This window comes from Acomys russatus, chromosome 1 (genome assembly GCF_903995435.1).
Source record: "Acomys russatus chromosome 1, mAcoRus1.1, whole genome shotgun sequence".
Classification (NCBI taxonomy): domain Eukaryota; kingdom Metazoa; phylum Chordata; class Mammalia; order Rodentia; family Muridae; genus Acomys; species Acomys russatus.
Window position 1 is genome coordinate 122090654 of NC_067137.1, and position 27952 is coordinate 122118605.

A 27952-nucleotide genomic window follows, 5' to 3' on the forward strand; every position below is an offset into this window, starting at 1 on the left:
GCCCTTTATATAGGTGTCAGTAGAAGGTGTGGTCCAAATAATAGGTGGGTCTTCCTACCTAGAAAATCTGGATTCAAGGGTTACCTTCTCACCTCAAATATTCGTATTAGAAATGGGTCTTTCCACTTCAAATGATTTAATTTAAAATGCCTCACCTTGTGTCCAGCCATTTGAGTTTTCATTGATCCAGATCTGGCCAAATTGACAACCAGGAACACCTGCCACCAGTGCACACCTTGTCCGCTCGACACACGAACGTTATCTCCTCATGTCATGCTTAATTTCCACATGAAAACAATACCAGTTCATAATTATTCCTAACATGATGTAACTATCTCTTACACAACTGCATTATAAATTTAGAATAGGTGGCAATGTCCCTTAAAGGAATTTCAGTGCCTCACACTTAAACAACCACTGCTGTTCTAATTGATGTTATATTACATGACACAGAAATCAGGGAAAGGAAAAGCAAGTATTTGTACAAATGCATTCTTTTCTTTCAGATTTATTTTTACTTTTTTAAAAATAAATTTATTCATTTTAACATCCCGATTGTAGCCCTCTCTCTTGTCACCTCCCAGTCCCACACTCTCTACCCTAGCCCTCAGAAAAGGGGAGCCCTCCTCCCGTCCCATGTGACCTCAGCCTATCAAGTCTCATCTGTACTACCTGTATCCTCTTCCTTTGTGGCCTGGCAAGGCTGCCCTGCCAGGGGGAAGTGACCAACATGTGGGGACCAGAGTCCATGTCAGAAGTAGTCCCTACTCCCCATATTATGGAACCCACCAGGAGACTGTGTTGCCTATCTACTGCATCTGAGCAGAGGGTCTAGGTCCTCTCCATGCATGGTCCTTGGTTGGTGCATCAGTCTCTGCAGCACCCTCCCCCGCCTCTGCCTGCATTTGTTGGCTCCATTGGTCTCCTTGTGGAGCTCCTGACCTCTCCAGGTCCCTCTGTTCCCCAACTGCTCCCTAAGATGCCCTGCGTTCCACCAGGGATCGTTTATATTGTTCCTTACAAATGCATTCTTAACAAAATACAATGAAAGCACCCATGTCAACTATGATTTATGCAGCTGGTCACATGGCTTTAGCTGGTGTTTATAACCACCGTCCTCTACTACCATTCTGTATTACCTCAATGCTCAGCAAGCACCTCAACAGGTCTTGGCTCTTTTCCTAAAAGAGTGAGCCATATCTCCATTCCTGATTGGTCTGTGCCTTTTATCCTCCTGCCTGGATTGGGCTGTTGTAGTTCCCTGTTGACTTTAATCACAGGACATGGTGGCACCAAGAGATGCCCTCGAGGATCTCCTGCACTCCAGACATGGTCCTTCTTACCTCCACTGTGGGGCAGCAACCCAATTTCCTCATGGTTCAGTCACCCTCCTTCCTTAGCCTGTTAGCTTGAGGCAGTGGTCCTCAACTTCCCCAATGCTGTGTGACCCCTCTAATACAGTCCCTCACATGTGCTGACCCCAACCATGGAATTATTTCATGGCTACCTCATAGCTGCGATTTTGCTATTGTTATGAATCATATTGTAGCTATCTTAGATGCAGGGCGTCTGGTAGGGGACCCTTGTGAGAGGGTCACTAGATCACTCCCCACAGGGATCGCAGCCCACAGGTTGAGAACCACTGGCTTAAGGGCACCAGAAGCCCAAAGCGGCCAGGGGGAAGTCTGAGCTTCCAGTTGCGACTCCTGTCAGAAGCGCACTCCCTCTGGAATTAAAGCCTCTAAGTCAGCAGAACTGAAGGTTGCGAGAACAGGAAGCGCTTTCCTAGTGGGTCACTAGGGATAATCATGAGTGGACCTATTCCCTTTTCTACGCCTTGATTCCTGGACCTGTGGGTCCTGGCTATGAGAGAAAACATACCACATACTGGCTCCTGATTCAAAGATTACACCTCCTTCAGGAGAACCCTGCCCCCCCGTCTTCCAAGCTGCTGCCACTTAATTGTTGCTGTAACATTGAGTTTAGAGACCGCTCTACCTTCCTATCAGGCCAGATGCTTAGGATGGTGGGAACACGGCAACACCAGTGGCTTCCCTGAGCACAAGCCTGCTGCTGCCCACACCTCTCTGTTTGTGAAGAGAGGAGTACCGTGATGGCGGATAAGGCATTCAGAGACTGGAGAAATAACCACAAGATGGGTTTGTGGACCCATTTGACCTGTGTGAGTCCGACTTCAGCTGCAACTCCATTAACCAGGAATCGCCTGACCTCCCCAAGCTTCTGCCTTACCCGGAGGGCCACAGTGTTTCTTGTGAGCTCCTGGAACCAACATCAACTCAGAACTAGTCGCCAATACATCCAGTAGACCCCCGAGGGTCTGGTTCATTCCTTTCCCACAGTGTGCAGTCACTCTTGAAAAGGCCGTAGATCCCCAGGGGAAGAACTGGTACAGGGTAACAGTGGCACCTTTAGGTGTTTTTCAAGGTCCTTCCTCAGGGGAACCTGACCACCCTCCATTCAAGGGGCTCTGGGAATACAAACTGGCTCAAGTCTGGAAATTAGTTCTTGCGCTGCGACTGCCTTTACCTCGACCTCATGGAAATTTTCTTTTATTTCTTTGAGGAGTTTACGCTTATACAGCTCAAACAAAAATGCGTGAGGCTTTTCTCCACTTCATGCTCAGAAAGGCCATGATTGGCTGGCGAGTACCGAAGGTCCATATGAGTCACACCACCATAAAAGTCACTTCCCTGTGCAGACCATTACTGGCTGGGCCGTTGTAGACATTGCCTTTCCTATGCAGCCCATTATGATAACTACGATCATCTTTACTTTGGCAATGCAGTGCTGCCACCTGGCCTCCTGCTTCCTTGGGGCCCAATCAAACCCGTTTCATTGACTTCACCCCACCAAGCAGCAGCATCTGCAACCCTAAGGTCCGGTACAAGGAAAAGGGCAAAAACCGAAGCTCTTCAAATGTGCTGGTGCCCCCTCACCATTTTGTGTCTTATAGGATCAGTGAAGGGCATGTTGTCTGGGCCTTCCAAATGTGGAGGATTAGGTTTCACACAGCATGCCCACCCTAGCATTGCAGTTTCCCTGAGCCTCAGAAGTCCTTTCATCAACACTAAGTCAAGGATATCAGACATCTCCAACTCCGTTTCAGTAGGCCATCTTTTGACAAATGCTTCAGCCAACCATTTCCAAGCAAACGTTTGACACCCTTTAAAACCGTGAGTTTCCATATTAAACCTAGAACTTGGAGGGCCTGTATCAATAAACTCAGCCTGGTCTACTTCTGTGTTCCTTCCACCATTATCTCATGCTCTCAAAGTCCATTCCCACACACGCCTCAGCTTTCTACCTGAATGAATCAGCAAGCTCACTGAGACCTCTAATAGTGTAGTGCACACCCCTCACTGACTATACCTCCCCTCTAGGAGCCTGTGTGTCTCAAGTCTGCTTATAGGCCTAGCGGCAACTCGTGGAGTGCCCTAAGGGACATTGGTATTGTCTCACCTGGCATCTCCTTTGGAGAATGTCACAGAGGCTTAGCAGACAATGGAGGGTTAATTGACCCAGTCAAAGGCACACAAAGCAGTATTTTCCTGTTGGCTGTGGGTGTTTATTTTGGTTCTAGTTGTTTTCAGATGTAGTTAAGTGGACAACCACACCTACTCATCACCACTTTCTCCAGACAGCACCACCACCAGCTGGGGCCGAGTGCTCAAATGCCCGAGGCCCTGGGAAACAGTCCTCAGCCAAACACAGCACCTTTCCTACAGCCCTTAGCTCCCCACAGCGTCAGCCATTCTTGCCGCACAGATGTCTTTTCTCTTGTTCATAGATGAATGGCTTTTGTCACAACCACTGCAGGCAGAGCTCATGCTGGTGTGGAACAGGATTGCTACCCATCCTCCTGTTCCTGGGGACGTGGGGAGTGATGCAGGGACCGTAGGAATTTACCCTGCCTTTGAGGAACATGCTGTTTAGCCAGCCAGAGTTCAGAGTGGTACACTGCCTCTGATCATTTGGTGATCTTGCATGTCAGGTCTCTAAAAGCCTAGGTGTGACCGGGGTAAAACAACCAACCAGAGATTACCCAGTCACCAACTCCTACCTGACATAAGAGGAGGCCATCAGGACCACCAAGCCTCAGGGAGCCATTGGCATTTATAGGCACAAGAGTGGACCAGGAATGATGAGCCCTTGGCCTTTAAGCAAGTCGTGAGGTAGTGTTGCGCAGTGCTGGGCCAACGGACGCCAACCGAGGAGCAAGTGTAGCACAGTCCTCAGCAGGTGTGTGCTTTGTGTGTTAGTTAGTTTTTCTGTTAAATCGACACAGGCCTGCACATATCTGGGGAGAAAGAAACTCAACTGAGAAAATGCCTCTGTATATAAAGAATTTTCTTGGTTGAAGATTGATGCAGGAGGACCCATATCACCGTGGGTGGTGCCAGCCCTGTGAAGGCAGGTGTTGGTTGTATAAGAAAGCAAGCTTAGCAGCCCAGTGAGCGGTGTTGGTCCATCGCTTTTGCTTCAGTTCCTGCCTCCAGCATCCTGCCCCGACTTCCCTTCATGGCAGAGTGTAAGTTGAAATAAACACTTTAATATCCAAGTTAGCTCAGGTCACGGTCTTTAGAGCAGAGTCAGACAGCGAAGTAGGACGCTTTGTTATGGTTTGAATATGAAATGTTCCCCCACAGGCTCACACTTTTCATGATTGTGTCCCAGCCGGTGGGACTGTTTCGGAAAGTGCGGAACTTTTAGGAAGTGGAGTCTAGATGTAGAAGCAGGCTACTGGGGACTGGCAGGTTATGAGTCACTTGGCTCCTGTGTCTGGTCTGATTCACTCTGTTTCTTGATCCGTTATGATGCGAGGAGCTTCCACCTATACATGATTCCACCATCCTGGATTTCTCCATGGCTCTTCTGCCGTGCTGGGCTAAAACCTTCTGAAACCGTGGGCCAACGTCCTTCTTTTCTTAACTTGTTCCTGTCAGTATTGTGGTCATGTCCTGAGGTTTGGAGTGAGATTGAATTCAAGTCATAGACAATTAACTCAGTAGGACATTTCAAGATAACACAGTGTCAGGCGCTCACAGGATTATTGCTGGTTTCTTTTGGCAAGTTTTTTTTTCCCCTGAGAATCTGGAGCATGAATCAGAGAAGGGCTTGAAGACATGTGCAGTTTGGCTTAGGAAGGGAGGGTGAATGCATTTGAAGAGGCTGCTGAAGAAACCGCACACGCTTTTTACTGGGAGAATAGGTGAGATGCCTCGAGAATAACACCCCAACAAATCAAAGGCTTCAGGGAGCAAAACTGGAGAAAGCCACGACGGAATGGCTGGCTGGTGGCTAAGAGCACTTGTTGCTGTGGTAGTTGACTAAAATCCCCTCGTAAGTGAGCACGTACCATGCGTGTCCTTCTGGCTCTGGGTTACCTCACTCCGGATGGTCATCTCTAGTTCCATCCATTTGCCTGCAGATTTCAAGATTACCTTGTGTTTTCAATAGCTGAGTAGTATTCCATCATGTAAATGTACCACAGTTTCTTTATCCATTCTTTGGTGGAGGGACATCTAGGTTGTCTCCAGATTCTGGCTAGTCCATCTCTGTGACAAGCTGGAGACTTACAACAGGGGTGGTAGGCTTCTGGGAGGATATGGGGGTGACTCTATCTGAGACTCCTAATACAGGGGTCATGGGGACTGAAGAGGACACCCTCTAACTAGACAGGACTCCTAGTGGAGGGAGGGGAACACCACCCCCCAAAAAAATTCAACCCAAAACTTAACCAGATTTGGGACAAACGGTAGAGATGGCAGTGATGCCCCTCTTCGTTCACTGCAGTCCTAGCAGGATTCGCACATTATTCTGTTATCCGGCCCCTGAGCTAACAGTCTTGCCTTTCCCTTGGTCCTTAGCTTGTCACAAAGAATCCATCTTGTTCTAGCAGCTTTGAGAGCCAGGCACTTGAATCAGGCAGGTGGGACCTCCTGTCAAGTCTGTGACACTTTGTAGAGACACATCCCTTGTTTGCTGTGATAACCAGGGCAGAGTGAGCAGAGAGGGCCCCAGCCTTTGGTGCTACAGTCCCCAGTAGCCCACAAATAATTTAGCAGCAATGTGTTCAGGTTGGACTGTGATGAATGTGGGCCTGATGATTTCACCAAGCTGTCTAAACAGTGACACCGCTCTCTACCCAGAGGCGTAGGGATGATATACCCCACCCCCGCCTCAAGTAATTGGCACCTAGAGGTTTGGCAGGCAGTATGGTATGTGCTGTTCCTGCCGTGATTCTCTGCAGCAGAGAGGATGGACCAGGAGACCTGTCAGACACATAGCTCTGAGCAAACACAAATCCCACCTGTGGCTAGCACTAGGGATGGCTGCCAGTTACTGTGGTAACACCCTCACTCAGGAAGACCACGCGGGGGCGGGATCTCAGCTTTGGACTGCTCATTTCCAGAGAGACAAGGATGTAACATGGGGTAAAGAGGCTGGAATATGGCTGGGATTTGTCTTGCCTTGGCCTTGACGTGTTGTCACGCGCACACATATTTCTCTGCCCACTCCCCTGGGAGCCATCCCATGCACGGGGTCCTGGGGCGTTACCAAAGGACTTCTTACAGAGAAGTGGGTGTTTCTGCCATGTCTCTGGTACTGAGATTTTCACAATTTACAAGCTTGCTTTGTATACTGCGTGGCTTCTAAATGTGGCAGCAGCATGTTTTAAAACAACAGGGACTGGGAAACAGGAGACTCCAACTTGAAGTTCAGCATAGAAAATGCGTGCCTTATAAAAATCATTGCTTTTCAAGAATATAAATCTGTATTCTCTCTGTGATGGTGTATACACATATGTGTGCATTTGTGTACTTGTGTGTGTGTGTGTATGGTATGTGCAAACATAGGGCACATGCTATGTGGCATATTTGGATGTGTGTGTGTGTGTGTGTGTGTGTGTGTGTGTGTGTGTGTGTGTGTGTATTTCTCTTATTCATTTTAAAACTGTTTGGAAACTTTTAATTTCATTATAAACACTTGAATTTTGGATCCGAATGAAAGTCTCTCTCTGGATGCAGGGAGAGAATCTAGCTCAAGCTTGGTTGTCCCTGGGTGGCTGCAGCCATGCCACTGCTGCTTCCGACATGCAGCCTGGCCACTCTCCTCAGTGGGGGAGAAGGCATGGCATCCTGCAGGGCCAGGACCAGGGCCTCCACTGGGGAAGAGCAGTGTTTCTGCTCTTAGTGTGTGCTCCAACACTCCTCACGTTGTCCTTGGTGTCTCCTGGTCGTTATGTGGGGCGCTTCTCTTAGGATCCCATTTCAAAGCCCATTTCAGACAGTAGGATCTGACTGTTTTCTCCTATCTCAGGCATCTCCAGTTCTGCCCCCGCCCCCAGAAGCAGAGTGCAGTTATCATCTTAAGCACGATTTTGTCACTGCAGTGGCTATCATGGTTAGGGTGACACCAGCACCCTTCCCATGCTCTGGCCCCTGGGATGTGCAGTGTGGGGCTAGGAGCAGGAGGCAGTGGTACCTTCCCCCCCCCCCAGGCTGGATACCATCTCTTCTTCTTGCTGGTGCAGTATCTGAACATGCTGCCTCAGTTTCCTCCTCTGGAAATCTAGCCCACAGCCTCCCCTCTTTCTCGTCTCTGTGAGGCAGTGTCTTTTCTCTCTTCCACCTGACCTTTGTGACTTAACATACAGGAATGCACACCCCCCTTCTTTCCTGAGTCCATCTCTCTCCCAAGCCATTGACTTTGCTCCCAGCTGCTGGGAATAGGAGCCTTCCATCATGGCTAGTGTATGACCTTGCTGATCGGTGGAGGCAAGGCAGGAGGACCCTCAGCCTACATGTTGACATGTTCGCTCTGGAGTCATATCATGCTAGGCGCAGTTGCTCTGAACACTTGGCCACCCCACCACCCACTGCCACCTGCCCATCCTAGCCCACCATCGTTCCTTCTAGAACAGTTTCCCTGTTCCTTAGGCACTCACTTTTGGATGGTCGTCGTTAAGTTTGCTGTTCCTCATCAGGTGCCGTGACTCACCAGCACACAGAAGGTAGCTCTTAGTTCTTAGCTTGATAGGGTGAGTTATCAGCGCATCCATGTATTATTTTGGTCGTGAGAGCTTTCTGTGCCAGCCCTTTCCAAAGTTCAAAGGCAAAAAGTATGCTCTTCTGAATGCAGGTTGTCCTACTTCGAAAAGTTCTGTGGACAAGACAAGAACAGTCACACGGTGTGATCATTCTTGCGTGCCCCACTTCTTCAAGCTGCCTTCTGCCAGCACTTCAGATGGTCCTCAGTCTTCCCAAAGGGCCTTTCTTCCTTGAGACAGTCCATCTGCCAGAATGGGAGTCCATCAAAGTGGACTCTGCATTCAGCGGTAGAGACACTGGTCTGTGTCTCTGTGGGGATGGAGTCCTGAGTGAACGTGCGTTGTTGACGTGAGACTGGCCATGGCAGAATGGCAGCACCTCAGACCGTGGGAGTCACAGTGCTCTCCCTGGTCCAAGGATGGATGCTGGCAGTCTGTGCAGACAGTGTCAGCCAGCCTCTCCTCCAGACTGACCGCAGCATGAGACTGCACTGACCATGGCCACCCTTGAGGTTAGCTAATTCACCCCCTTGTTCGGCAGGCCATTACAAACCTGCTGATTTGTTCGCCTACGTATAATGACCCATTCTCCTCATTCATCTGTATCTAAGAAATGCATTGATTTTTCTGGGGTGCTAGTGCATCTCCAACAGAGCTCATGGCCCACGCCAGCCCAGCTTTTTAGTACGTATCTTGTTTTCTTTATTCTCTAATGGCCAAGTCAGGTCAGTCCTGAAGCCACAAGGTGGCCTTAGTCAGAGGGACTGGACTTGCCATAGGTCACTTTGGCAATTCTCAATATGGTATGGGATCAGGCCATTCTCAGAGTGAACCTCTGGAAAAATCTCTGGATGAGGCCAGTCATCAAAGCCTCTCTGCCTCCCCGTGCGGGAGTGCTGCAGGATTCCGAGGAGCTGTCCCCTGTGCTGTGCTGTTCTGTCCACACCAAAAGGGCTCTTCCTTTAAATGTAGATTTTAATTTAAATTTATACTTTTCACATGTGCCTCAGATCTTTGGATAAATGTGTATCTAAGTTTAACCTGTCCGTGAATCAGCCAACCAATCACAGAGAGCAACCCATGCCAGGGAACTTTCATTTTCAGTTGTCCTTAGATTGCCACAGTCCCACGTCACCCTGGAGCTGTGACTCTGTTTGATGGATGGCGAAGTGTCTTGCGACGGTCACCACTGTCGATCAGGCCCTGGTTTGTACCCCTATAACTTGAACCACCAGACATGAGTTTCTTTGCAGTTAAAGGTTGCTCAACATGCCTGCACTAGACTAAGTCTGCCCCACATCCATGAGTTAATGTGGGGACAGCTAAGGCACCGGACAGGCAGAATGACATGACCACCAAGCAGGAGGGATCTACTGTGCTCTGGCTTTGAGTGCCAGGTCCTCACCGGCCATTTCCATGTGCATTCCATTGGCCCACGTGGCCACCTCAGGAAACATATAAATTGGAAGAAAGCCACTGGGAGAATAGATGTAGCTCCTCTTGGTCCTGTGGAAGTCACTGTGGGAACCAAATCTGGAGAATGCAGCAACCGGTCAGTTGGGAATATGGAGTTACCTTGGCCTCCTGGGATATGTTGCTGGTACCATCCCATCCTAGTAGGAATGTTTACTGGGGTCACCCATCTCCTATAGTGCAGCTCCTCGGGTGGTCCCATCCTCATGAGTGCATTACCTTTGGAGTCATCTGCCCTGCCGAGGTGGCTCAACTCTAGTGGGAGATTTTGTTCAGTCCCTTGAACAGCTCAGATGAAGGATCTTTGACTTGACCATGGTCAGAGGCCAGTCTACTCTCACTTCCAATGGCATCATAGGCACACTCCATAGGCTATGGGTTCCAAGCCAGGTGACCAGGCATGTATGGCACAGATGTGAAAGGCGGGTTGGAAGTCAAAGTCTAGTCTAGGAACCATGTGGTTGGTGTGCTCACTCTTTCTAGATTGCTCCTCCAAGCTCTTTCAACCTTTCCTTTCACCTGGTTTAAAAGAGTCTTTCATTCCCCTGTAGGTTGACGTATATTCAAAGGTCCTGCCCTGTCATGGAATTTTATGTGTTGCTCAGGTTTTTGTTACTATAAGAAACACCTGAGATAATTATGTCACAAATACAGACTGTTGGTTTGGGTCATAGTTTTAGAGGGTCCATTCTACTGTTGGGGGGATCAATTTCTCTTAGGCCTTTGATATTGCCAGATGGTGATGGTGGAAACACGTGACGAGAAAACTGCTCAGTTCATGGCAAGGAAACAAAACTAAAAGGCAATGGGAGCAGGGACTGGGACATAGCTCTCATGTCCTGAGACATGCCTTCAGGGACATAGCTCTCATGAGTCATGTGCTTTCCATAAGGTGGAACTCCTAAAAGTCCTTATTACCTCTCAGCAGTGCCTCTCTGGGGACCAAGTCTTTAGCACCTAAGCCTTTGGGGGGCTTTGACATCTAAACTATGGCCCCATCTTCCTAAGGTACAGTTGTATTATTACTGCACTCCAAAGGCTTTCAGCATCCCAGGGCATGCCATCAAGGCCAACTCTTATGGGCATGGCATTCAGGCTCTGGGTAGACCACCACCTCCCACCTCTCCCGCTGCTGTCGTGTCCACACACACCAGATGTCAGTCCCTCAGCACCGTCTCCTCATGGTGGCCAACTGCTGCAGAATTCTTCCTGTGACCTCGCTCTGTTAAAATTCCCCCTTTCCTTCTAGCCTTAGCTCACATATATACCTTATGGATCTTAATCGCTAAGCTCTTCACTTCAGTCGCTTAACAGCTTCCTTACAGCTTTGTCATCTCTTATCACCTTCTAACTGGGATCTTAGCTAATTGTGAACACGTGTGAAAGCTGGCCCATAGACTGTAAGTCAGGAGTGGTTGTTCTCACACTGTAGGGACAGGTACAGAACACAAGGGTAGGTTTATATGTGCAAATGACCTCAGCCAGTATGTAGCCTCTGTAGGATACTTTTCTGCACTCACCATAGCTTCCTGGAGATTGACGCAAGTTGGAGTTCATACTAACCATTCTTTTATTTCTTTGTAGTGCTCTGTGATGTGGGCATACCACAGAGTGCTTATTAACCCTTCAGTGGCCAATGGCCAGCTGGGTTGATTCCCTTTGCGGCCTACTAAAATGAACAGTATTAAATGTTCATGCGCGTGTTCGTGTGTGTGTATGTGTGTGTGTGCGCGAGCACACACACACACACTACACATAAACACAAACACATGCATGCACATGCACACACACATATTCACACATGCATGCACATTCATAGACACACATACACATGCACACACACAAACACGCACATACAAACACGCATGCACATGCACACACATACGCACATGCATGCACATTTATACACACAAACACACACACATACACACACATATACGCACATGCATGCACATTCATACACACACAAACACATGCACACATACACACACATACATGCACATTCATACACACATATATGCACGTGCGCACACACACACTTTCTGTTCTTTGGGATAAAAACCAGAGACTCTGTTGCTGGGTTGCATAATGAGTATGCTAACTTTATATTCCCACCAGAAATCGAAGGGATATGGTTTCCACCAGCCTTCTCAGGGCTCAGGCCGCCCCCGTCACTTAGCTGTTCTGGTGGGTGTGGAGCGACATCGCATCGCGCTGTGTGTTTAATTTGCATGCCTCTGGCGGCCAGTGGTGCGGAGAATCTTTTCATGTGCTTATTCTCCATCTGTGGAGACTCAGCACCGACACGTCTCCTGCCCATTTTACAACTGCTTTGCTTTTAGTGTTTAGTTTTGAGGATTTCATCTCCCTTCCAGAGCCTGGCGCGTGCAGTTTTCCTCCCGGCGGGCACTTGTCATTTTACCCTGTCCACAGGGCTTTCAGCAGAGCGAAGGATTCTGACCGTGAGGGTTTTTCTCCCTGTGGACCCTCAGTGCAGGTTCTAAGAGCCTCTCCTTAGGCCTAGGTCCCGAAGGTGATCTCTTTTTCTTTTTAGCAATTCTATAGTTTTGACCTTCACACCTGTGCCCTAGTGCCCATTTCACATGCACTGGAAGTGGGGTGTCCAGTCTTGTCAGTGGACGCCCCATCACTCCAGTACGACATTTGGGAGAAGCAACTTTTCATGGAGTTATTTTTGAACTATTACAAGAAAAACTCCACCTGGTCATGTCCATATTTCCCAGTCTGTTTTGGTGCCTATTATTTCATTAGGCACGGTTTGTAAAACTACACGATATCATTAGATTTGAGATGCCCTATAGTGATGTATATGGCTACATTCCCCTCTTCCTCTTAATTTAAAGCTGCTCTTGTTAATTTGTTATTCTAATAAACTGTTTTATCAAACAAAGTGTCTTGCTGTGGTTTGGACAAGGATTTTTTTTTTTTAAAGCCTTTGCGTAGTACCAGCATGAAGGGAATTGACAGGAGCTGTTTTGGGTGGCGCTTTAGGTCCATGGACATGACTCACTTTCTATCTTTCAAATAGGTTTTTATAAATGTTTAGCACATAGGTCTTTTGTCTGTTTTGCTAGATTTAAACACAGATATTTAATTTGTGAGTTACATGCAGTGAGTCACTCAAAATTAGCCGGAGTTTGTCACTCTGATGAATGTTAGTTAGATGGACATAAAGAGACAAGCAAAGTAGGAGAGGGTTGAGACTAAGGCTTCCTGTTCCCAGAAGTCATTGCAAGAAAAAAATCAAGAAGGCATGGGGGGGGGGTAGGTATCTGAACAGGACCCTATGGGAAAGGAAGGAGAGACCCCAGTGGCCCTACAAAACACCTAAGCGAGAAGCCCGTTAGGGAACCCGAGCCTTAGGGCCTCTCCTCTCCTGGAGGAATAAGACAGTTTTAACTTTCACCTTCCTCACAACTTGGTCTCAGTCTTTCCTGGATGTTCAACTCCTTGTTCCAAGAAAATGAGCTCAAAACTCTCCCTGGGCAACTCCTGTTTCAACATATAATTGTTGGTTTCAGTATCGGTGTCTCCTGCTGTTAGTTATCAATATGTTTGTATGTTTTTCCTTGTGACTTCCAAGTAGAGGAGCATGTCGTACGGAGATATGTACCGTGTCATGTCTTCCTTTCTGATTCCCACACCTCCACACTTCCTTTAGCCACAGTGTGCAGCCCTGTGGGAAACAGGAGAGCTCGATGCTCAAACTGAAGGTCACCAAAGGTCAACCTGAGACAGACGGTGGATTTGAGTTCATTCTTCCGTGCAATGAAGATTAAAGACCTGAACTCTCATGGGGCAAAGTAGAAACAGCCTCATTAAGAAGAAGTATAGGAAAGTGAGAAAACAAGTGAAGGTGAGAGGGGGAGGGCTTCCCAGAGAGGAAAAGAAAACCCTCGGAACGCCTTTGGCTAGGGGCTTTCATGGTACACCATGGCAGAAAGGAGACAGAGGCTGAGGTAAACTCTGTTGAGATTGGTTGCTTCTCTGTGGTATCATGAGCTAAGCCAACAGAGGACCTACACCCTCTATACATGTCCCTTTGGCACAACCAGGAGGTGACAATGCTTTGCTCATGTGCCCCAGTTAGGGGTGGTGGATGCCCTCTTTGTCCGTGTCTGACGTGTGCATTGTTGGCTGTTGACCTTGACTGTCTGCTGTTAGCCACTGGCTGGTGTTGCTACTGCCGACCTGGCAGGTATTTAAAAATCTCACTAATCGTACGAATCCCAGTGTGTTCTTGCAGCCAAGAAGTAGCTGCGTTTGTTCCTAGTTAACTCCTGACTGTGGGAGGGGCTTGGCTACCTTTCCTAATGTAGGCTGAGGCTTCTTGTTAGAATTCGGTCTGTTACAATTACATGCACTAGACCCCAGGATACCAGAAAGACAAACCAGTGCCAGTGCCTTATATGTGTCCCCCAAGGGCACTGTGGGACAGGGAGCATCTAGTCTTTCATCACTGGCCCAGGGTCCTGCTCTTCCTGTCATCACAGTCGACCACAGCCCTCTTATTCCTCTTCCTCAGGAACCCAGACATGGGCATTTTAACCCTTGATCTTCCAGCCTCTGCTTTCCATGTAACATATGGGAACAACTTTCTGTTTTCCACATGGACCCTTCACCCTTCGCATCTACAGAGTGAGCTGGACCCTGCAATGCTGTTGCTGTGAGATTCGTAAGTGGTCACAGCGTCAAACTGCCTACTAAGTGCTCATCTTTATGCCGATAGGTCAGTGCCACCTCTGCAGAGCTTATCTTTGCTTATGGAAGTGGCTTATGCAGAGACTCGAACCTGGTCAAAGCGTGGAGAGTGGGTGACTGTGGAGCACTGGGACCTAAGTGGGAAATCTATAGCATCCCGCCCAAGGCTGAGAGAACACCACAGAAAAGAGAAGAAAAGAAAAGACCCAAAAGTGACAGAGGAGTGCAGGAAGCAGCGTCTTCTGGACAGACATGCCGGCCATACTCTTCTTATTTTTGTACGTGTCAATGACACGCCTTTCCTACATTATGCTGGAGACTGATCTTTAGGTGTCTTGTAGTATTTTCATCCCCCCCCCCATTTTTTTTTAACCAGCGTAATATTAGTCACAGAATGAGTCGAGAACTGTTCCTACCTCTTATATTTTCTGGGAGAACTCATGCATAATTCATGTTAATTCTTTAAGCATTTTTTAGAGTTATAGTGACAACATTTAGGCCTACCTGTTTCTTTGAGAGGAGAATTTTAATTCCAAATTTAAGTTTTCTAATAATTATAGAGCTATTCAAACAATCTGTTTCAAACTGGTTGTGGCCATTTGTGTTTTTGAGGAATTCGCCCATTTCATCAGTATTAAGTTCATCCTGGTGGTGTTTTCTTCTTTATTTTGCCTCGATCTCTGCAACATCTGGTATATCTCACTTCATTGATAATATGAGCATTTTCTATCTTTCTTTCTTTCCAGTCTTTTTAAAAATTACAGATTTTCAATTTTTTCTAATCTAAAATCATTAATGTCTCTTTTACTATTGCTTTGAGTATACTTTTTTTTGTTCTTTATGTCAATTATTGATTGGGATTTATGTTTTTTCCTTCAATGTAAAGATTTGTGCTACAATGTCCATTCATTGAATTGGCTTAATTGTGGACCATAAACTTGGATATGCTTTTACACTTTCATTTTCACTCAGTACAATTCATTTCTCCCCTCAGCTTGTCACTGACCCATGGCTAACTTATACATATGTATGGTGTCCAAACTTGGGATTTCCCCACTGTCCAAGCTTGGGGTTTCCCCACTGTCCTTCCATTGCTGACTTCTAGCTTGGCTCCACTATGTTAGAACCACACTGGATGCCCCTGTTGTCCAGCTTTTGCCAAGCTGGCTCCGTGGCTCGGGGGACTGGAAAGGGTTGTGTTGTGTAGAGTGATCCAAATGTGTTCGCTCATGATCTGCACTGTCGGGTGATTCAGAATTGCTTGCTCTCTGTTTGGTTGTCTATCTAAGGACAACAGTCCAGCCAAGAAAGTGATTTTGAGATCTGCTTCTGATACTGTGGATTTGCCTGTTTCTCCTTAGATGTAATTCTGTCTGGCATACTGTGCGGTTATGTTATTTGGCACACAGTTCTTTTAGGATTGGATTGCTATGTCTCCTGTGGATTAGCTCATCTCATGTTATGCATGTTCCTGCTCAGTCTCTGGTACTCTCTATCCTGCAAGGCCATCTATATGATGATGATGTAGTCTAAGCTGCTGCCCTTTAATGCTTATATGGTGCATTTTTAAAATCCATGTGCTTAATTTCATTTTTCTAGATAATTATATTGGAAAATTTTTATGGGCTGTATGAAGTTGAGTATTTAAATATTTTACTTTTGCATTACTTTTTTAATTAATTAAGTTATTTATTTGCATCATATTCAATCACACATTATACTCCCTTCTCTCTTCCCAGTCCCCCTGTCTCACCTCACTCCCCCATCCATACCCTTCCCTTCTCAGAAAAGGGGAGGCCTCCCATGGATGTCAGCCAGCCTTGGCATATCAAGTTGCAGTAAGATCAGGCACATCTTCTTCTATTGAGGCTACAGGAGGCCACCCAGTTAGGGGAAAGGGCTCCAAAGGCAGGCAACGTAGTCATAGACAGCCCCTGCTCCTGCTGTTAGAGGTCCCACATGTAGACCCAGCTGCACAACTGCTACACGTGTGCAGAGGGCTGAGGTCCGTCCCATGCGTGCTCTCTGATTGGCAGTTCAGTCTCTGTGAGCCCCTATAGGCCCAGGTCAGTTGATTCTGTAGCTTTTCCTGTGGTGTCCTTGACCCCTCTGGCTCCTTCAGTCCTTCCTCGCCCTCTTCCACAGGATTCCCCAAGCTCCACTTACTGTCTGGCTGTGGGCCTCTGTATCAGTTCCCATCGGTTGCTGGGTGAAGCCTCTCTGATGACAGTTATGCCGGGCTCCTGTCTGCAAGCGTAGCACAGCATCATTAACAGTGTTGGGATGGGCTTCCTCTCACGGGATGGGTCTCAAGCTGAGCCAGTCATTAGTTGGCACTTCCCAGTTAGACTCCACATCTGACAGAGGGCCAACATCCAAAATATACAAAGAACTCAAGAAACAAGGCATCAACAAACCAAGTAACCAGTTAAAAATAGGGTGCAGATCTAAAACAGAATCCTCAACAGAGGAAAATTGAATTAACTTTTCACTTAATTGAAAAGTTCAACTAATACTCCTTAGTCATCAGGGAAATGCAAATAAAAACAACTCCAAGAGATTCCATCATGTCTGTCAGAATGGCTAAGATAATAAAAACCCCAAGGGATAGCTCATGCTGGCGAGGATGTGGAACATGAGCTACACTCCTCCATGGCTGGTGGGAGTGCAAACTTGTACAACCACTTTGGAAATCAATCTGGTGCTTTCTCAGGGAATTGGAAACAGCTCTACCTCAAGCCTCAGCTATACTACTCCTGGGCATATAACCCAAGAGATGCTCCACTACACAACAAGGACATTTGCTCAGCTACGTTCATAACAGCCTTGTGTGTAATAGCCAGAATGTGGAAACAACCTAGATGCCCCTCGGCTGAAGAATGGATAAAGGAAATGTGCCACATTAAATATTTTTCACTGTTTTATTTTTTCTTTTAAATTTATTTATTAATTCATTCATATTACATCTCAATTGTTATCCCATCCCTTCTATCCTCCCATTCTCCCTCCCTTCCACTTTCACCCTACTCCCCTCTCCTATGACTGTAACTGAGGGGGAGCTCCTCCCCCTGTATGTGATCATAGGATATCAAGTCTCTTCTTGGTAGCCTGCTATCCTTTCTCTGAGTGCCACCAGGCCTCCCCATCCAGGGGATGTGGTCAAATATGGGGCACCAGAGTTTATGTGAAAGTCAGTCCCCACTCTCCACTCAGCTGTGGAGAATGTCCTGCCCATTGGCTAGAACTGGGTAGGGGTTCGATGTTTACTGTATGTATTGTCCTTGGTTGGTGCCATTTCACTGCTTTACTTTAAGACACTGATGTTGATTATGATTATTGACATTTTAAGACTTACATATTACCTTTACCCATGTCTTTTTTACCCCCTTTTTCTTTTTTTCTGGTGATGAGTGTCACACCCAGAGCCTCACACATGCGCTAAGTCAGCATGGCCGTGCTGAGCTTTATGCCCGGCTTGCTTCTTACTTATTTGCTTCCCTTGGGATATGGTTATGTATCTGGAACTCCATTTTGTCACTAGTGCTTTTGAGTATGTGTCTTCTGTTCTGTGGCATGTGCATGACTTCCAGCAGCTTCTTAGCATCCTGGTTCATCCTTGCTTATGGCACTTGGCCTGCACACTCACGGGGAACGATTGCTAATCCTTTGCCCTCCCTGCCCAGGAGGAGAATCTGAATGTTATGATGTGTGAGTCCACTTTCCTACACGGGCTGGGGAGAAGCACTCTGAGTTTTGCACATTCACTGTCCTTTCCTGATGCTGTTTCTCCCTCCATTTCCTTTGTATCTAAGTTGTTCGCGTGGTTCTTTTAGGGTAGGCCCACTGGTGGACACTCACCTTGCCTCGTTTGAGAGTCTATTGACTTACCCCTCCTTCCTGAGGGTCCTCTGTGGCTGTCTGGTAGGCTCCTGATGCCTGAGAGATGTTTCCTCCTCATCCCTGTGGGCTCTCCCTGCCTGGCTGATAGGTTCAGGATGCTAGGGAGGTGACAGCATGCTGCTTCCTCGTGGCTTACCTTCTGATGGTGAATCCTGACATTTGGGTCACCTTTCCCATACAGGTAAGGAGTCATTTGGGGGCAGCACCAAGACCTTTTCTCTATAGGTTTTCAGAAATTTGATGATGCTGAGTCCTGGAGGAGGAGGTGGGGTCTGCTATGTGCAGGGTGCTCAGGTCCTTTGATTTTTTTTTTAAATAAGAAATTTCTAGTTTATAGGTTTCATCTCATAACATACATGTATATATATGATTTAATTTACTTATATGTATATATGTGTGTACTGCATAGAGGCAAGATGAGAGCATTGGATACCCTGGAGCTGGAGATACAGACAATAGTGAGTCATCTGATGTGGGACCTGGGAACTGAACCTAGGTCCTCAGGAGGAGCTGCAAAAGTCCTTAACCATTGAGCCATCTCTCCAGCCCTGAGGTTCTTCAATTCTTAAAGTCCATGTCTCTTGCCTGAATGGAGACATTTTCCGCTCTCGCTTTTGGAAGTGGGTTTTTGGCCCTGCCTTATTTCTCCTCCTTTTGCGTCTCTTGTGGCGCAGATGGTACAGCCTAGGTTATGGACCCAGAGACTCACGGGCTCTGGTCCTTGCTTCTTTGTGCCATTGAGACTGGGTGGTGTCTACTGCAGCTCACCGACTCCTTTTCATCCTAAGAACTGTCTGCTTGTTGTAGTCTCTGATTATGATCGTTCCGTTTCTATTGCCTTTTTTTTTTTTTTTTTTATCACCCCTGTGTTTGACGAGGGGCTTCATTTTCTCTTTTGTTTTACGTGGCCTCATAGCTCACTGACTGTTCTAATGTGTGGCACCCCAGTGCCCTTTACTCTGTTTTCATTCTGCCTGGGACCAGCGACGGTCCACTGAAGTCTGCGTGTTTTTGTATGAGGGCCTGGATTCTATTTAAATCTGTGCTCTGACCAGCTTTAACTGGTGCCCTGCTGCAAGATAGTATACAGTGCTCCTTGTGGCTGAGAGTGGAAGGGGTTCAACTCTCTCTGAGCCTCTTTCTATATCTGAGGGTGCGGAGGGGTGAGAGCTACAGCCTCTAGCCCCCACCCGCGGTATATCATGGGTGGGTGCAGGACAACTCCCCAGATCAGCTTAGGAGGAAGGAACCCTAGGATTCTCAGCCTGGAAGCTGGGGTGGGAGACTGTACTTTCCTGTGGAGCCATCACTACCTAATATCCTTTGGTCTTGCTGGGATGCCCTTTCCTGGCATCAGATTGAGACAGCTAGTTGTGTCTGGAGGTTTTTTGTCTGTACCCAGGGCATTTATGGGTTGGTTTCTGGGCTCCTTCTTCATTAGTTTGCTCCTTCCTTGGCTCTCCATGTCCAATGTTGCTAGAAGCAGCCAAGGAATGAATAGAAAAAATTTAGTCTTTCCACTTTCCTGTATATGGGCATCTTCTCACCTTCAGTACATGGGTTGCATCTTGCAGGGCACTTTGTTTCCTTGGCGGTTCATTGTGATGCCCATTTTCTTTCTAATATATAAAGACACTTACTTTTTTTCTCAAATGGAACCTTAGCGGTCTGGGCTGGGGTCCAGACCCCATGCGGACTGTCTGTGCAAACTGACTTCACCCCAGCCAGGCGTGTTCCTGTAGCTCTAGTCATGGTGCTCAGCACTTGCAGCACTATGCCCAGGCAGTGTGCTCTTTAGGACACACACTATATAATGATACGTGTGTGTGTGTGTGTGTGTGTGTGTGTGTGTGTCTGTATGTGCAGGTGCACATGCATGTGCATGTGTGTACACAGGAAGCCAGGGAACAAACTTTGGTGATATTTCTCAGGGGCAACCTCTTTTGTTTTTTTAAGGACATGGTCTCTCACTGGCCAAGTATGCTAGATGTCCAGTGAGGCCCAGGGAGCCCTCTGTTTCAACCTCCTCACTTGTGGGTTCCAAGCATGTGCTAACATGCCCAGCTTTTTAAATGAGGGTCTGTAGATCAAACAGACCCCTGACTATGCAAGCCATACACTTTCCTGAGTCATCTCTCTACCCTAGAAGATGCCATTTTTAATGAAAATTTTTTTCACGCAAAGTTCCTTTATACTCTCAATTATCTGTTGCCTGATAAATATTAATAGTAAGAATGTTCCTGGGGAATAGCATGTTTAATATGTGCTTGTTTTCTAAACCCAAAGTGCTAGCCGCTGGGTTAACACCGCAAACGTGTTTTCCATTGAGGAGGCTCCTGGGAGCGGACTGAGAGGGACTCAGAAGCCCACCTGGCAGAGAGCTTGATTTTCTGTCATCCTTATCATCAAACACTGCAGGCTGCAGGGGCTGGGCTGCATTCCCTGTGGTGAGTTGCCTTCCACAGAGAGATGCTCCAGAGGACCTAGGGCTGAGGCCTAGAACTCCTGCTATTTCCATCACTGGGCCTCCTGGGACTCAGGATGAGCAAGCCATTTGATTCTTGCCATCTGTAAGCTTTACCAATTCACATTTGCATTTTAAAAATGTTTAAATATGTTCATAGAAACCACTTCCATCTACTTTAAATTTCATCCAGAGTGTGTGCTCTGGACTTCTTTACCATACTAGACACATACACATATGTGCACACACACACACACACACACACACACACATATGCATGCACATGTGCACACACACATGCACTCATGTGAATGCACACATACAAATATACACACATATACAAATGCACACACATCTATCCATGCATACACTAATGCACTCACATGCATGATCACAAACACAGAAACACACATGCATACATGGTCACATATGTGCAAACATGTACGTACACTGAGCTGTCCCGTTTTGAAGGCTCTATAACTTGTTTTTAGCACAGAGCATAAAAATATACCTCTGTAATTACATGACGCTTAGTGATTAGATAATTATGGGTAATTGCATGGGGTAGCTCTAAGTGTGAAAGCGTTACGGTAAGATCTAAAATGTACAAATTGCATAATAATTATTCTCGGGAGTTATTTGGTAATTCCGAGCATAATTATCATGTGATCACAGTGCATGTAATTAATGCACAATCGCATGGATTTCTGCCTTCATAACTGCTTCCCCCTTGTTATAAAGCTCTTTGTCACAACATTTGAGTGTAAATATAATGTAATTGGCTCTGAGACTTAGTACATTAAATCTACAGTAATTGCTTCGCAGGGATGTAACCCTATCCAGCCAGACGCTGGGCTCTCAGGCAGGGTGGGCTTGGGAGAATCATTGTTCCAATGTGGAACAGCAGCCAGGTCAGCGGAACAGTGTCTGTGCTGAGCAAGGCAGCCTGGCGAGCGTGCTGGGGGCATCTTTGCTGTCATGAGCTTACCCAGGTAGAAAAGGTCCATCTTCTGCATTGGACAAAAGTTGGTCTAGGTCTCGGCTTCCTTTGTCTGCCGGCCACAGTCAGCACCCACTATGCTTATTTTTTAAAGCACCCACTATGCTTATTTTTAAAGCACTGGAACAAAGGACCGATTGTCACTGGGTCTGGATGTTTAAGAAAGCTCAGGAGATCTCACTAAATCCCACAAGGCTCTGTGCTTTGCTGGAAGAACAGGGGTTTGCAAATTCATGCCTCACCTTATACTCTTTCCCCCACAGGTTTCACGTGGCAAGATGACTATACCCAACGCGTGATGGCCCAGGAGCTTGCAGACCTCCCCAAGGCTTACCCACAGCGCGGGGAAGCTCCCAGCCCAGCCAGGTACGTGTGGGTATGGCTCACCTCTTGCACCCAGTCACAGCCATGCCATTAAGCTTGGATGTTTTCAGGATAGCAAAGCAAACACCACCTGTAGAATGGATACCCACAAGGAAAGGCTGCTCTGCAAGGAAAGACAGTGGATTAACCCTGCAATGTGGTGCCGTGGGCACCGAGAGGCATGCCACGATCTCTCCTTACTTGCCTATGAGACCCCAGAAGAGCCCCCCCCCATCTTCAGAGCCACACTGCTCTGTGAGGCCAAGAGCTCTGGTTTCTTACCAGAAATTGTGTTAACTGGAAGTCAACGAGCAGGGTTAATCCATGAACCCATGGTCTTTTCCTCCCAAAGCATGGCAGCCCACTCCAAGCAAGCATATCTGTCCCGTGTCCTCTCAGTCCCCTGCACTCACAGCTATAGGTGACATCTTAGGGGCCCCACTTCCTATAGGCCAGGAAACGGGAAGCGGAGTTTGAAGCTTGCCCAAGGAGAAGCTACTGCAAGAATGAACCTAGGCTGGAATTTAGTGTTTTGACATTAAAGACAGACAGTCCATTCCCAAAGTCTTGGTTTGCAAGGCCGTTTATTCCCTAAGCCACAGAATGTTCTCGAACCACAGTTTGCATGTAGAAATCCCTGTAACACAGATATGGCTATCTGCCTTTATGACCATGTGTATCTAAAGGGCCGGGACTTTAAGTCATCATGAAGCCATGTCAAGTCTAGTGGAACCTAGGGGGTAAAAGCAGACAAATGTGGGCACTTGGGTAGGACAGGCCGTCTGTATGAGTGGAGTTCCTGTGCCTCACAGAGTGAGCCAATATCCCTACTATACTCCTACCTCTGAATGGGAACACCCTTTCTAAGGAGACTGATGATTTTATATATGCATGCGTGTATGTGTGTGCGTACGTCAGTACATATGTACGAAATATGTATGATGTATATCTGTGTACATATGCATGCTTTTCATCAAGTTGTATATACATTTAAGAACTTTTTTATTACATATTTATGGAAATAAGCATAAATTATATAAAACAGTTTATTATGCAGATAGTTATATGTGTATACATATATAGACATAATAAATTATAAATATATTTTGACACATGTTAGGTGCCTGAACACTGTCTTTAATGCTTACTTAATCAGGAAGAACATGCCAGTATTTTTGGTAGTGTAGGGAAGGCCTTCCTAGAAAATGCGAGACTAAATAAAACCCTATAGAAGTGTGTCTTGGCCCTGCCTGAGATTTCAGACCCTTCAGGCTATGGTTTAGGTCACATCAGGTAACCATGGGAACCATTCAAAATATCCCAATGCTCAGCACAGAAGCGATGGTGGGGGACTCTGGAAGGGCAAGCAACCCAGGGGTTGGAGGATCTGGAGAGCACCCCAAGGAGTCTGGGAGGCAAGGAAGAGACTGGTAACAGTGAGAGACACAGGCTCTCAGGATGCACGCAAATGGAGCTGGTCCTCAGTCGTGCAAAGTGACACCCCAGAGACCCTTAGGGCTTATATCCAAGACAGTGGAGCGGATTTCTTTTAAAGTTATAGTAGGAAAGCAGTAGTTTGTGTTGGCATATTTTTAAAATCTATTTTTATTTCCGTTTATTTCTTTCTTCCTTCTCAACCCCAATTCCTTCCAACACCCCACCGCCAGGAGGTGAGAAAGAAGGTTAGTAGAGGGTTGGAGGCAGTAGTTTTCCTTAGCTGCTTCCTGTTGTTTAGGGTCCTCGTGGTCCTCGGGGGGCAAGTCCCATCCTCATTTCAGGATATTTCCAACTTCTTCTCATCAAAATGCACCAAGAACAAAAAGGAAAACCAGGGGGGAACACTAGCTTCCTTTTTTCTCAGAGCCCGCCCCACCCCTGGGTTTGGTATTTATTCCACTGGCAAAGACTGCCCTCCCCCTATGCATGAGGTAGTTCACAGCTGACAAAGATCACGCGCCCTCTGAGGAGGCAGTTGTCAGCTGTGGACAAACCAGAGCAGCCCCCATATCGCAGACCTGGGATTAAAACAGAAACATGTTTATATGTAACCCCAAACTTTCACAACAAGTTTTTGTTTTCCTTTCTACAACAAGTTTATCTTGCTTTTGTTTTCCTTGTGGGAGCCAGAGCTCAAACCGGCATACGATGATTGGAGTCATGTTTGTGTAGGTTCAGTGCCCACACTCTGTGTACTGTCCCTTTCCTTACAAACCTCACTGCATTTTCTGTTTCCTTTGGGATGGGGCCTCCGTGTTTAAAGCCAGTGCCTTTCATTCCTGCATCTTGAGCAGTGTTTCCGGTTCTGGTTCAGAGATGGCCTGCAGCAAGGTTTTAAAAAAGAACAAGAACCTCTGTTCTCCTTCCCTGTGAGGGGACTGGATGAGACCAGTCATCCATCTCTAAGGACAGAGCTTCTGGGAGACACTGGCTAGGAACTCTTCAGCCTCTTGTGCCCCCTCAGAGCTCTGTCCTGTCAAGTGGAATTGGCTTTCTGGCTCCTATGTCCTCCTGGTCCCTTGGCCCTGTCTTTGTTTAGGTCTGACCCCTGGGATGTTGCCCACTGTTGATGTGGCACAGGGAGACCAGACTCTTCTTCCTGGCTCCTGACCCAAGTACCAAACTCCACTGTACCCTGCGCCGTGCACCCACTGGGTCCCTAGAACTCCCCTCACTTTGACTCCGTGGCCTCCCACCTTTATCTTTATCAGAGGATTCCCATCTGAGGATGCTGTAGGCCTGTGGGACTCCATGGAGACCCTACAGCCAAGTCCAGAGCACAGCACAGCCTGAGCCCAGCTCTCTGTAAGCTTGCTCCCTGTGCCCAGCTCCTAGTCGCTGCCCCTTGCATCATGCGCCATGTTTCTTGTTCCCTAGGACTCAGCTCCCTGCTTCCTGCTTCATTTCCTTCTACCTGTGCCCAGGTACCTGCTCTCTGTTTCAACTTTCGGTTCTAAAACTCCATAGTCCTCTTCCTGCCCGCCCCCGCCCCCCCGCTTCTCCACCTCATCACTGTCACCTACCAGTTATATAATTCTAAGTTTTTACCCACAAAGTCACTGGGAAACTTTTTCTTTATCGTCGAATGATCCGGTCCCTGATATATATATATATATATATATATATATTTAGGCATTTTCTTTCTTTGTACATAAGTCTCCCAGCCTTTCATTGTGATCATCTTCAAAGAAAGCTGTCTCCATAGAGACTTCCAGGATGTTAACCCAGTGCCCACGTGCTGTCCCGTCAGCCTGAAGAAAAGGTTCAGCCCTGTGTGTCTATAATCTCTGTGACAGTTTAAACTCAAGTTTTCTTTTCATCTACTTAAAATAAATTTTAAAAAGCTCTATTTCTTGGGCTTTCTTATTTCTGCTAGCTCTAGACTTACCGCTGAAGCTGACGACCTTGTTTACTTTGCTTCCAATCACAGCCTTGGTGTCTCCTCCTCCTGGGCTTTCCTCTGTGTGCCTGTGAATGCTATTTCACATCTTTTTTGAACAATTAAAGCATATAAAAATGTACTTTTTCTCACATTTCTGTGCTTTTGGCCTGTAAGTTTTTGAGTCAAGTGCGATTGCTTTTCAGTCTGGTGTTCAATTTGAACCTTTTTGGGGTTCTTTGTGGCCCAGCTGGTGCAAGGCCTTTTCTGTTCCCGATGGATGATTCAAAAGTGTATTTGTACCCCCTGTTTTAAGCACACACACACTTATCTGTATACTGCATAATTTCACATATAATGTGCTGTTTCTAATTACAAATATAAATGCCGGTGGCTTGGCATGAGCCTGAGGTGTCCATGTTCATGTTTTGGCTTAGTACAATTTCTCAGCAAACCCCTCTTGCCGTGTTCCCTCGCTGCTTCGCCAGCGTAACACTTTATGAGCACCGCCCTCTGGGCCTGGACTGTCCTGCTGCATCTCTGTCCTGACCCTGCAGCTCTGTTGATCCCCAGACTGGGAGCCTCCACTGAGTCCCTCGCACCTGCCTTAGATCTCACCTCTCGCCTCAGGATGGAGCCGCTGCTCTCTCTTGGCTTCTCCTTCCTGATTAATGTGTGATGTCCTTTAAATTCTGACTCTTGGGCACTTTCGTTTGAAGTACAGGTTTCATAACCAACGCCGGCAGCTTCTGAGAGGAGCGCAGGAGCCCGGCAGGGCGTCCGCACTGGCAGTGCTTGGGCCTCTTTTCACTCTGCAGTGTGACTTACCTGCATTTGTCCTCTTCCCCCTCTTAAATAACTGTGTCTGGCTGTAAATTCACCGGTAGCCATCATCCAGGCTTCCAAGCATCAGACTTATTTCATTATTACTTTTAAAAGCTCATGTGCCCCCAAGCCCTAGAGAGTCGGGGCCAGGGTTCTTTAGCTTCTTCCCTTCCTGCCCCAGACACTTCTCTCTTGTTCTACCAGAGCCTGTATCCAGCAGCCTAAGTCACAAAAGTCATTGATTACATGAAAGGAGGGACAGGGAGGGACCTCTGATGTGTCTGAATTACAAGACAGGTGGCAGCACCGATCAAGAGTCCTGCCTGGCTTTCCTCCTCTCATATGGATTCAGAGCTTGGCTGGCCCACAGATGGCCGTGAGGTGGTGTTCGCAGTTCTTTCATACATGGTATCACTCTCCAGGGAGACAAGAGCAGCTTGCCTCAAACCAGCAATTCATTCAGAGTGAAGATGACAGCGGACTCTGTGGGGTACACCGGGAACCTCTTGTCATGGTCCTCGGAGGCTGAAGCATGAAGCTAGGAGAGCAAGCACAAGGCCTGCCCGGGCTTCAGACCAAGACCCCCATCTCCAATATTTCAGAAGTGAGGGGAGAGAGTTATAGGATACAGCTCAGGGATAAGGTGCAAACTCTGGGTTCCATTTTCAGAGGAGTGGGGCAGAGTAGGGAGATGAAGAAAGAAGAAACTTGGTCTTTCTTGGGGGGATCACCACTTGACCCATAAGCTGAGGGAGCAGCTGCTCATTCTCCCCCCCCCCCACCATATAGGTGCCTTGCCTTAGGCAGAGGAGGCCACGGGATGCGCAGGATTGGACAGACCACCTGGCGATCAGCACCGATGTGTCGGATGGTGCTGCACAGAGCGGGGCTTGGCACACACGGGAGAGAGAACCACCCAGGCCTGCGTGGCTGGTGTATGTGAACACCACTTCCACAGTCCTTGCTGGTTGGCCCAGGGCCTGCATGCGAAACCAAATGAGATGACAGGACTGTCACCGAGCCCCTCTGGGTGGGTTCTACTCTAGCGTCTTCTCATCCTACAGACTGCATGGCAACTTCCAGGAGCATGTGTAAGGGAGCTCGGTGCATTCCAGGGCAGAGTAAACCGAGCAGAGTCCAGGTGGGAGAGACATTCCAGCTTTTTAGAAGTAGAAAATATTCCCACAAACTGTTGACTGCCTTGAAGCCAAGTGAACCGATAAGAGTCTACGTTGATTGCTTCAACCTGGCACAGAGTGACTTACTGTAGGGTCACAAACTATGTCCCACGCACAGAAGAGACACAGGAAAAATAAGCAAGGCCGCTTAAAGGCAACTTTATGATCTGCCTCTGTCTGCATTGATTATCAATTGGTGAGAAAAATAAAGAAAATACCGGAGTAGTAAATGGACCAAATTACAATCTGATGACATAGAAAACGAACTCCTGAACTACACCATAAATTATGTGTTTGTCATGACTCGGCCAGACATTAGCAACAAGGTAGGGATGGTTTTATTTTGTTTTTAAGAGGGTCTAACACTGTAGTCTAAGTTGGCCTGGAGCTCATGGTATTTCTTCCTGCCTTGTCCTCTCAAGTGCTAGAACTACAGACATTGGCTACCATACCTGGTGATAGAATGAGTTTTTCACCTGAGAGAATCAGAGCTGGGGACATTTTTGATGGCTCTCAGCTTTAGGAGACGTGTTTTGGCAAGCATGCATGAGTCCAGTCAGGCTGCTGTTTGCACACCACA

At 47.2% G+C, this 27952-nt stretch overlaps 1 protein-coding gene across 1 annotated transcript in view; it reads left to right on the forward strand.

Moving 5' to 3' along the window:
* LOC127195691 (receptor-type tyrosine-protein phosphatase N2-like) overlaps positions 1-27952 on the forward strand; it is a 109954-nt gene that overhangs the window by 56151 nt on the left and 25851 nt on the right. Inside the window, exon 2 of the mRNA XM_051153249.1 lies at positions 21894-21996. Within this exon, the coding sequence (XP_051009206.1) occupies positions 21894-21996 (103 nt within the window). The remainder of the gene's footprint in view (positions 1-21893; positions 21997-27952) is intronic.